Genomic DNA, 12,251 nt, shown 5'->3' with positions numbered 1-12,251 from the left:
CCTTTAGAATTATCTAACAGGCGGGTTGGATAATCTTCTAGTCCCAGACTTAGTAGTTCTGACTTGATTTAGAGACAATTTTGCTTTGTAATGGTGGAAATTCAATTATGGTAAAATCTTTTATTGCTTCTATTTTACATTGCCTACTTGGAAATATAGAAAGTAGTTTTTATTTTTCATTTTCTTAGAGTTTACAACCAAACATTTAACAGCCAAATTAATTATCGCTTATAAACTGCTGTGCAATACTTACATTTTTAATAGCCTTGAATCACACACATTAGTTAAATATCTTAACTGAAATAGTAAAAATCTGATAAAATCGGTTATTGGCAATAAATTAAACACACAAATGGAAGTTATCACATTTTATTAGTTACAAAATCATAAATACTAAACTGAGGTTATTTTCCGTAGACAAACGGGTAAGGATGGTAGTAGGGGTATCCATAGTATGGATAACCGTAGTACGGGTATCCGTAGTAGTAAGGATATCCGTATCCGTAGTAGTAGGCGCTCTCCGATCCCTCGAGGTCCCCTTCGGACCCCTTAGTAGGGGACTGTGCGGGGGTCTGTCTATTGAGGACCGGACTAGCGGGGGCCGGACCAGCGGGGGCAGCTACTGTGGAGGCGATCAGCATTGACAGCACGAGTGCCAACAGTAAAATACTCTGAAACAAAAAGAAATCGGATAGTGTTGTCAAATAAAGACATTGATTTTGTCGCCACGTAAACACTACCATATGTACTTCTTGGTTTGGTTAGGTTAAGTTAGGTAAACATTTTATAAAGATTGTATAAACTGAGAGTCAGTAATAATCAATCAGTGAAAATCCTGAGGAAAGTCAGTAACTGTAGCTTTATAAAGGTTCGAAAGTATCCTTGACTATCGGGACTTTACAAAGGGTGGTAGTAAGGATGTCGCAGTCCGTATGGTCCTAGCCAAAGAAATAAATGACAAAAAAAAAATACACAGCCAATCTCACTTACTCATTAGTATTGAATTTGAAGTGAGCACCTAGGTGTGCGTTACTGCCTTAAAGTAATAATAATAGTTATACTTTTAATTGAAATCCGATGTTCACACATATAATTTTTAAATACCGTACACACTCACAATTACACTTTTACAGTCTGAAAAATTTCCTGTTCTATAAGACCTTTACAGCGTTATCAAAATGGTATGGTTTTAAATCATGTCTAATTGCAATAACAATATAAAAATATTAAAATTTATCTTATCCTTGTATAAAATGACTTTTTCATTCGTGCATGTAGATTTCGATTAGATCATCATCTTTTTCAAACTAGAAAAGACTGCTTATGCATGGGAAAATAAAGGATGCTTAAAAATAATTTAAACTACGTCAAATAAATTTAATAAAATAGATTTAACATAGCCTACATAACATTTTCAGGGAGATTATGAAGTCAATGTCTGTAATAGGCCAACAGTTTTAATTGTTTTACTACTAACTGTTAATGTAACCTTCACTAGCACGTATTTTTCGATTGTATTCTTCTGCACAATTGGTTAGTTCCAAAAGCAAGTAAACTACCGTTTTGGTAACAGTATGGAAAACATCAACACAATCGACATTGTAACATATCTTATTGTTATTGTTTTAACTGATACATAAGGATGATAATTAATTCTATGATAGAAAATATTGTAGACCCTAATCTACGTTATAGCTGAGTGTGTGGTATTTTAGCGACCACCACGATAAATCAACTTCCAAATAAGAATTTAATTAGTTAAATAACAAAATCTTCCTAACCTAGCCTAACCACCCTTAGGTTTGGCCAGGTTAGTTTATGACTATTAGGTGTGGTCGGTATAGTACCAAAGAACCAAATAAAGGAATCCGTATCACATTGGAGTCCATACATCAATAGCTTATGATCAAGTCAGAAGTTCAACTTACAATGTACCTATAGCTGTAACTTAGGTGTTGAAATGGAATCATAACATTCCAAACCGGCGCCACAACCATCATTGACTCATCCATCAATAATCTCCCAGCATAGATCTAAATTTCCGCTTAGAGTTGTCTCTTACCTAATAAGTGGCCAAGGCTGGCCTAAGGCCAAAATATTCTGGCTTAGGGCATTGTCGAACTATAGTACAATTCTTATTACTTTCTACCTTCCTTAGAATTATAACGTGCGAATATTTGCGATAAGATGCTCTAGCTTCATTTAGTAAAACCGTTGATTATTGATGAATTATTGTTAAGTGGACTTGTAATTCCACGTTAAAGCTGAAGATTGTTTTATAATAGAAAATTAGCATATTCTGTTGAAAAATTCAGCTAAGTTTATAGACCAATTTTAACAAAACCAAACTGTAATGTAAAACTATTTAAGTATAACTTTATGTATAACTTATTTAAGTTTAAGTCAAGTAAACATATAATATACGTTTCAACATTTGGAAAATGAAATAAAGTAAACATGATCTAAGGTGAATGCAAATTAACTACAGTGTTTCACTATTATTTGCTGTTGGTTATAGTAATTTTTGTTTTACTAGAAATTATTACGGGCAATATAAATTAAAGTGTAGCTATTGTATGTGCAAACATGAGAAATAATATGATTTTAGTTTTCCCCCTTATTAATTAAAATTAATTCGAAATAGTATTAGGATGTCTGGTGGTCTGACAGTATACTAATTTTTCTTATAATTCTAATTTTGTTTTGAATATTCCTAGCAATGGTATTTGCATAGTTACCTATGTAACGGTTAATTTTAGGCCTAACATTCCCCTTTAAAATTATAATAGCCCCGCCGCAGCAAACCTGCAGACTAAACGAATTTCAACTTGTCTGATTACTTTTTTATTAAAATATTTCCATAAATAATACATCTTTTTTTCAATTAAAAACATTAGATTTAACGAGCGCTTACGATTGCTGCTACGGGGAAGGTAACACGTGTTTTTTGACTATACGTCAATATTATAGGATGAAATAAATAAATTTACCAAATTTTATCGACTTTCCCAATAAACAAGTAAACTACAACAGTTTTCATTTTCTCTATAAAAATAACATGGGAATTTTAAATTATGATTTTTTAATTTTCTCCGTGAAGGCATACAGCAGGACTTCAATACACTAAGTTATTTATTTTTTTTAAGCTCTACAAAATGGTTTAGAAAGAAATTGCAAAATTTTGTGTTTTTACGGTCAAAAATGGGAAAAACGTTTACCCCACATAAGCCCCCGTTCTTATGGCCCGATTATGCTGGTTCGCGAACTCGTTCAAATAATCGTAGGTTTACACGTTTGTACCAAATTTCATCAAAATCAGATCATTTGTGCTCGAGTTATCGCGCTAACGGACACACATTTGAACGGATGGTGTTATTGGCCTCTGGGGACCTCGAAACAAAAAAGTAAATCGGTCCCGGGTCTAGGTCTTACCATGAGACATACGGTAATGTAGCTTATTCCCTATATGGGAATTTCGACAATATATGGGAATTTCGCTAAAATTAAAAAATGTTACGTTTATTAAATTGGTTTCACAATTAACTTGTTTATTAAATTGGTTTTTTAGCAAGTGCCTAGATAATGCTAGAACTCGTTTGGTATTGAATTATTCATTACAGTTATCATAACAATAAATATGTATTTATTATCGTTATCCTTAACAATGAAAATATTTTAATTGTAACAATTAATTAATTTAAACAGAAATCATATCATCTAGAAATGTGTCAACGTTGCATAATACTATTTTCGAACAAATTAATTGCACCAATGGTGTAAATTAATTATATTTATAAACAATTACAACATATTCTTTGTTTGCTAATAAAAGGAAACTTGTTAGTTTAGATAAAAAATAAATACTTTGTATCCTTACAGTTTAAATGTGTGTGGTTGGGTATACATTATAGACTTTTCAAAAGTATGCGTATGTACATATATACATCATAGGTATGAGAAACGTTTAGACTGGTGCAGATGTGTATATATTATAGCAGTGCCTATTGCTTAAGATTATACAGAAATTTATACAATTTTGACCTATGCAGGTGGGTATACTAAACATAAAAGATACACGATATGTTTGGAACTTTCTATAACAACCTATTAATTGAACATTAATTTTAGACCAGGACAGAGTTAAAGATAGTTCGGATTACTATACATCATAGAGATTTGTAAAAATACATATAAAATTTGTAAAGATCTGTGCATATTAGGCTACGTCTATTTTTTAAGGTTTAGATCGGTATAAATGGGTGAAAACTATTATACATGTATGGGGCTTAGATTAGTACATGCCAATATAAATAGTAAACTACAGACATATGTGCAGCTTAGATCTGCGTAGATAAATAAATATATAGTAAAGCCTAACTTAACACACGTTACACGTTGTAGATGTATGAAAAGTTTGGATCCTTCCAGATGTATGAGGATAATCCAGAAAGTAATTGTGTTTTGTAATTAAAAATAAATTAAGTATAGAACAATCTTTATTCTGTAAAGGATACCGAGGTTTTTATAAGATAATTTCAATTTTTTAAAAAATAGATTGTTATAAATTAGTGTTTTAGATAAATATAGTGTAGACAGTGTTCCAGTGGACTCACCCGCACAGATTCCATCGCTGCTAGCAGTCCCAGCCGCTTCGCGCGCCCTCTGCAGTACCAACAGCCCTAGCCATGGGAGCTCCTCTTATATACGTCGCATTAGTATGTATGTATGCTGTCCGGACACATCCTGAACACACTGTCCACGATTGTATTCTTCTGCTAGACTAATCAGCTGATCGTACAGCTGTGAAGCTGGAGAATATTTAAAATATGTATGTTAAGTAGATCCGTGTTGTTGTACAGTTTTATAAGCAAATAAGTATAAATAACTGTTGTGAGATTTCTTGTAATTTGATCATAAATTGAAACTATGGAGACCTAAATACTCAAGTTTTACAGTGTGGGTTCTCAAGTGTAGTCTTTATTGGAATTGAAAGAAAAGTAATACCTTTAACCAATAGTGACATCCATACAAACCCATGCGAAACACGCTAAGGTAGGAGCTATGTTCCTTGGGGAACTGCCGCAATCAGGAATGCCGAGAAGGCCTTGATTTAACTGAAAATATTTTTACTACGTTGTTACACTAACATAAATTATTTATCTATTTTAATGTATAAGCATTGATAGTAAATAAGCTATGAAGGGCATCCTACGGTGGATTTGCAAACATCATTTCAAGTGGCTCTAGTAGAGATAGATAAATTTATACACGTTACACGTTGTAGATGTATGAAAAGTTTGGATCAATCCAGATGTATGAGGATAGAGAGACATCTACACCTAACCAAAGGGAGAAATAGGTCCAAAACATTCGGATATATTGTCGCTACATCCACCCAAATGCTCTTTCGAAATCTTCGGTAAGGGACTCCATGATTCATAATCGGGTCAACAATCCTACCGTTATGCATTCCCAGGGCATTAAAAAAACTATCACTGTACATTTTCAACAAAAGTAAACCACCTCCAAAATTAACGAGTAAAGAAATAAAAATATTTAAAAATAAGTATTAAAAAAATATGAATGGATACAGCCGGTATTGTTGGCAAATATTATTAACATCAATCAAGAACAGTTGTATTGGGCCAATTTCAAATTTTGATAGATTTGTATGTTGTTTATGTTTAAATATAAAAACTTAGTTTGTGTATCCATGGAAGCTAACTCCCAATATCCAACAGTAATTAGTTTGAATCATACCTAAATCTATTGATCTAAGGTAACATTGAAATAAAATGAAATGAGACGAAAAAAAATTATTTACACAGACAAAGTTAGGGCCACGTGGCCCTTTCTTACACTTAACCTGTGAAACATTATCAGTTGGATGAAGGGTAAAAATAGAAGAAAAAACTATTTTGATCATTATCATGACATTGTAAAGATAGATACTACACTGGCATTGTTCCTGAAATAGTAGTAGGCCTCGTCAAAAGTAGAAGTCGAGAAAAAAAGCTGTTGACAGGAGCAATACAAGATAAGTACTGTATCCTACATTTACGTCATGATACATTTATCCACGTATTTGCTCCACACAGTAAATTGTTATTGTTAAATATTTAATGTTAATTAGTTTGTTGAGGATTTTTTCGAAGCGGTCTAAACACCAAGAGGCATCGATCCACCCTACACTGTGGTGTAATTATATCTATGTGCTTTATATCATATTTAGAAAATCGGGAGCAATTTGTAGAAATTGAGCACACTACAGTATTAAATTCAATAGTTAAAAAAATCACTATAACTATATCCGGAAGTTTAACTCTCAAAATTTAAAAATTAAACACGGAGTACCACAGGGGTCAATTTTAGGACCTTTATTGTTTCTTTGTTACATAAAAGGGCTACCTGACCTACTACCCATAAACAGTAACGTATGTTTATATGCCGATGACTCTAATATCACTGTGACAGGGGATTCCAAGGAGGGTATTGAAATTGCATCATTTAGTAGTCTCTCAATTATTAAAAATTTCCTTGATGGTAAAAACCTTCTTCTTAATTCAAGTAAACCACTTTCATATCTTTTTTACGAAACAAGCAAAGGTCAAACTAAAACCAGAAATCTATTTAGATGACAAATAATTAGACCAAGTAGAAGTTACAAAATTTCTGGGACTTTTCATTGACGCTAATCTAAGATGGGACGATCATACAAAACATGTTGTTAACAAAATGTCAACAGGTTTGTCTGTCTTGAGACAAATGGCTAAATTTTGTAAATTAGAAACATTAAAAACAGTTTATTATTCTTTAATTCATTCTCACCTGTCCTACGGAATAAGCATTTACGGAGCAACAACGCAGACAAATTTAGATACAATGTTGCGGAAACAAAAAAAAACGCGTTAAGAATTATGTTTAAGTTGAAAAGGGGTAAATCTGTTAAACATTTATTTATTTCCACAAAAATCCTAACGGTTTATGCTCTCTACATTTTAGAGACTGTAATGTATGTGAAACAACTAAAAAATCAAAATTTTGTAAGCAACCCATTTAACCCATTTTGTAAGCATTTTGTAATACCTGTACAACACCAGATTAAATAGACCGGTAGAACCACATAATTTATAATTTTTCAAAAAAAAAAAAAACGAAATATATGGGGAAAAAATTTTTGTTTAATTTACCAAGGTCATGGTGGGACTCTTAAATTGAGATAATTTTGGGGAGTGTGAACATATGCAGGAGAAAATTATTTGAAATGCATAGAATTAAACTGGCCACGCTACAACCAACTGTTGGTGTTTTTTTTTTGTTATGCTAATAGAACACCCACCATAGAATCATAAACAATGCAATTTACTTGACTTGGACACAGAATAGGCAGCTTAGTCTCATTTTCCAAGGAAGAACTCCTTGGAAATTGAGATAACAACCAGAACGGTGGTTCGATCCTGAGTAAAGTCAGTAGCTTTTTGATCGTTCAAAACTGGACCCAACTGTCTCTGATTATTGGGCTTTAAATAAATGATCCTGGTCGTAATCAGTAAAAATTATACAAAGATCATCTCACAAAATTCTACACTCATCCTTCACTCATATTTGGGTCAAAACACGCACCTAAGTGGCGTCCCCATCTCATAATGATATTGATAACAATGGTGGGAAGAAACTTTTTTGTCCAATTTTACATCGTAAAATATAAACATTTATTAAAACCAATAAATTATTCCTAACAACAGACTATATAAGAAAATCTGTACTAAAGATATGTTACATACAATAATCTTGATATTCAGTTAAAATATCGTGATCTATAATACCTAAAAAACGTACATATTGTTTGTCACATTTTAAAGGAAATGGTTGCAAACAAAAGCTAAACTAATAATTATTTTAAAACATCTTAATCAAATGTGTTTGTTGGGATTTAAAAATAAAACTGTGGAGTTATTTTTACAAAACATGTCGTTAAAACGTAACAAATATTGTTAAGTATTCTATCATTTATTTTGCATTTAGTCTGCTTCCAAGACATAAAAGTTTTAAAACATTCAAATAGTTTTGCCATTGGTCGGCTCTAACACATGTTTTGGATTTTTTAATTAACATGTGCTTTATTGTTATTGAATGTTCTGTTGATGTTGAAGAAATACAACTGTCTGTACTCAATCATTTTTACCCCTTATTATTTTGTGATTTTTCTCCATCAAAGTATCTAACAAGTTCTCAGTATTTTCCTGTCTTTCCACTATGTATACCTTGTATTACTAAATACCTAGCCTCAAGACAAATCAAGAGTACAAAGAATAAAATAGCTCAAGGTTTCTTATAATACTAGTGCACTTGTTGCTCGAATTCGTGCAATTGCAAAATATTAAAGGCGGGTTTTTACGAATAACAGTCACAATTTCCGTTGACTTAAAAGAGTCAACTCAAAGATAGATAATGTAATCAATCACTCCACTCCAGTTATCGAAACTGGAAACGAACTCACTCTGAAACCGAACACTCTTGTCTGTATCATGTGTTTAATATGAACAGCTGTAATTAATACAAATTATTCGTCTGTTTAAGTAAACAAAATCTTTTATTCATAAGAAATACTTTGGGATTTTTATGGTCTGTGGGGCAAAGCCCGAAGACTTTTGTTACAGGTATTTGTGAAAGGGGGCGTCTACACAAAAAATACTTAATTTTAACACCTCGTTTGTAAAAATCCGTCTATTATCAACGGAGGAGTAGTGTTTCGTAGAAATCGCCAAATCGCCTTCACGTATTATATATAAGGATGACGAGAGTTGTTCTGAAAAGCAGTTGTAATGAGAAACGCTTGATCAATAAAGGATTTTTGACATATTTCCTAGAATCTCTTAACATTCCTATTTGATACTACCCAAGCCTAAACGCTAAATTATATTCTCTCCTCTCTAATAATTTAAAATATGTTTCTAAATGGCAGGTAGTAGAATAGACAAACTAAGGTGTACGAGAAAAAGCTTACCATAACGGGGTTACCATATAGTCTTGGTTACTTAATATTTATGAAATTGGGGAAGAAGGGAAGGCGGCACCTAATTTGGTCCTAAAATGCAGACTGCCCCAATCATATCCTTGCTCATATCTATTATTTCAACTCTTTACAATTTCAGTAATATTGAAGACGGATTTTGCAGGCATTAGTCATGTAGGGTACTACGCTAAAACTCTAAAAACTATCTTTACATCATGTCTAAGCTGAACCAACACCCATTAACACAAATGTGCAGACACGAATAAATCGGTTTCGTATGTAAAGGTTTTGATCTAAAACAGTAGGCCCTGTCCTAGTGCAGTTTTACACATTGCTTCAGTCCAGGCTAAAAAGGTCACGACGACCTTATCACTTGGGCGGGATTTGAACCCGAAACCTCTGGGAACCTCATCCTTCGTAAATAAGGTTATCTCTACTAAGTTTGCCTTTTGGTATTCCAACCTAATTACGTTAAACCTTTGACGAGTGCGATCTTGTATTGTATTTGCTTTACACTAAACTGCATTTTCGACAAGATGTCCCTAGGAGGACTATAGACGCCCTACAAGGGACCCGGAAGGCGCAAGTCCTTGGTCGCCCACGGTAGCGTCCTCAGGCGAATGCAAGTGCAATGGAGTAATGCAGCAATGCAGTAATGCAGCACACAGTTTCATAACAAGCGAGACCTTGAAGTGGCAAGGCCATCTAGGCCTCACTAGCGATTGATTCGTTTGCATCTACAACTAATTTGCTGGATATATAAACAAACTTGCCGTAACCTTGTTAACTTAACTTTAAAACCTGGCAGTTTTTTTAAATGGAGTATCATGCTACTTAATTATACTTATACCGAGTAAAGTACACGACCTCATTTACTCTGATGTCTCGCACCACTTCTTCGGTCCCTGCTCCTCATGGAACATCCACTCATTGAATACTGAAAGTTTAAGTCGGGGTAGCTCTCGCACGTTGTATGTTGATACACATAGGCATTATGGAATTTGTATTGTAAAATAACCTAGTTGTTTTTCACCTGCTCCATGTATGTGCTTATTATTTTCCCTATTTGCCATGACTTAACGCACCAAGGATGATGGCATTCAAAATAGTATATTTCGTACCTAGGGCCAAAAATGAGGTTTTGCCGGCTCGAGATAGGTTTTTAGAGATAGTCAATCGAGAGCTGCAAAACCATTTCGGTCCGTGGTACGAACGCTATTTTTCACCACACTATACGTTATTGCCACTATTCACCACTTGAAGGTTATGTGAAGAGATAATTTGAGGAATCAGCAATAGTATATTTCGTACCAAGGGCCGAAAATGAGGTTTTGCCGGCTCGAGATAGTTTTTAAGTTCGAGACGAAGTCGAGAAATTAAATCGATCGAGAGCTGCAAAACCATTTCGGTCCGTGGTACGAACGCTATTTTTCACCACACTATACCCTATTACCACTATTCACCACTATAATAATGCACACTATAGTCGACACAACTACAACTTTAAGGTTATGTGAAGAAATAATTTGAGTAATCAGCAAAAATAATAATGAATAGTTGCAAGGCAGCGGTGACAATAAAACAATTCTATTGCAACGCTATGGATACTGATTGTGTATTCAATATGCAAGTGGGCAGCTGATTTTGCGGCCCTAGGGATGTAAAAACCGGCTCGGTCCCCAAATAACGATGACAACTGGCATGGCCAGCAAAACGTAACTTTCAGCCACCAATTTACGTATGTAATACAGCCAAAAACATCATAGTGTGGTGAAAAATAATAAATAGTTGCTAGGCAGCGGTGACAATAAAACAATTCTATTGCAATGCTATGGATTTTGATTGTGTATTTAATATGCATTCATGTTTTAAGTAAGTAAGCGGGTAGCTGATTTTGCGGCTCTAGGGATGTAAAAACCTGCTCGGTCCCCAAATAACGATGACAGCTGGCATGGCCAGCAAAACGTAACTTTCAGCCACCAATTTACGTATGTAATACAGCCAAAAACATCATAGTGTGGTGAAAAATAATAAATAGTTGCTAGGCAGCGGTGACAATAAAACATTTCTATTGCAATGCTATGGATTTTGATTGTGTATTTAATATGCATTCATGTTTTAAGTAAGTAAGCGGGTAGCTGATTTTGCGGCTCTAGGGATGTAAAAACCTGCTCGGTCCCCAAATAACGATGACAGCTGGCATGGACAGCAAAACGTAACTTTCAGCCACCAACAACAATAATAAAGCACACGTTAGTATTCTTCAAAGCCAATACATGTGTTGGAGCCAGACTAAGTCAAAACTTTCATGTCTTGGATACAGACTAAAGGCAAAATAAATCAATCGAATACTTAAGCTGAAAATTCAGGACAAGAGCCGATTAAAGTAATATTACCTGAGTAGCTTTGTTAAGATAAGCTCTTTCTTTGTGAAAATTTTTATAGACTATGCAGAGCAAACAAACATTTTTGTGGTCACATTTTGAACACATACGATGAAGTAAATAAATGTTTCTTATTTTGTGCAGGTACAGTGCATCAATTAACAAGCAATCTACAGTTATCAATCTATCCATGAAAATAAAATTGGAGAAAATGTTCTGTGCATTGCGCATTAATATTTTGGTACCCAGTAATCTTACCAATCTACTGTATTAGTCAGCAACGAGTGATATGCTTTAAGTAAAATGACTCTTATGTGGTGAAAATGTTGGCCAGTTATCAATTTATAGGTATGTAAATTGTTGTTGCATAAATAGTATTATGGATTGCTCCATTCAGAGAGACGCAGATTTTTCGATATAGAGTACTTCTTTTTAGATAATAATTCCAACCATACACACCTTTTGAACCTCAAAGGACCTTTTAAGCTATCCATTTTCATCTCCAAACAAAAACCATACATGTTATCTCAAAACTTAAAATTGTGTACGAGCGTTTACTAATAAAAATGATTTACCAATTATTTTGGTACTAGCTGGACCGACAGACGTCGTCCTGTCCTAATGTGGTTTTATGTCAATTGCTCGTTCAGTTTCAAAATGAGCTCGTCCGCATCGCTCAATCACATCCGGGCTGAAATTTGTTCGCTACGCTCACTCACCTTTTTGTTGAAAATTAACACACGTTTTTATATTGCATCCCACAGTTTAATGAAAACATTTTCCTCCATTGCTTATGTAAAGGATTTTTTTTAAATTTTCAAATCTAATTACTAAATAACGGTTGGATGGGT

The 12,251-nt window shown here is 33.9% G+C and overlaps 1 protein-coding gene across 1 annotated transcript; it reads right to left on the bottom strand.

Annotated features, from left to right (window-relative positions):
- Window positions 1-353: 353 nt before the first annotated feature.
- Window positions 354-4,766, bottom strand: LOC128997069 (uncharacterized). The gene is made up of 2 exons (XM_054422646.1): window positions 4,614-4,766; window positions 354-671 (listed from the first exon to the last, which is right to left on the bottom strand). Exons 1-2 carry the CDS (start codon window positions 4,626-4,628, stop codon window positions 405-407), a joined length of 282 nt encoding a protein of 93 aa, XP_054278621.1. The 5' UTR covers window positions 4,629-4,766; the 3' UTR covers window positions 354-404.
- Window positions 4,767-12,251: the final 7,485 nt, after the last annotated feature.

Source organism: Macrosteles quadrilineatus, unplaced genomic scaffold, assembly GCF_028750875.1.
Source record: "Macrosteles quadrilineatus isolate MER2022 unplaced genomic scaffold, UCM_ALF_1.0 Scaffold_6__1_contigs__length_79288215, whole genome shotgun sequence".
NCBI lineage: Eukaryota > Metazoa > Arthropoda > Insecta > Hemiptera > Cicadellidae > Macrosteles > Macrosteles quadrilineatus.
Note: the sequence above shows the minus strand (reverse complement) of the source record. Positions and strands in the feature narration are given on the sequence as shown.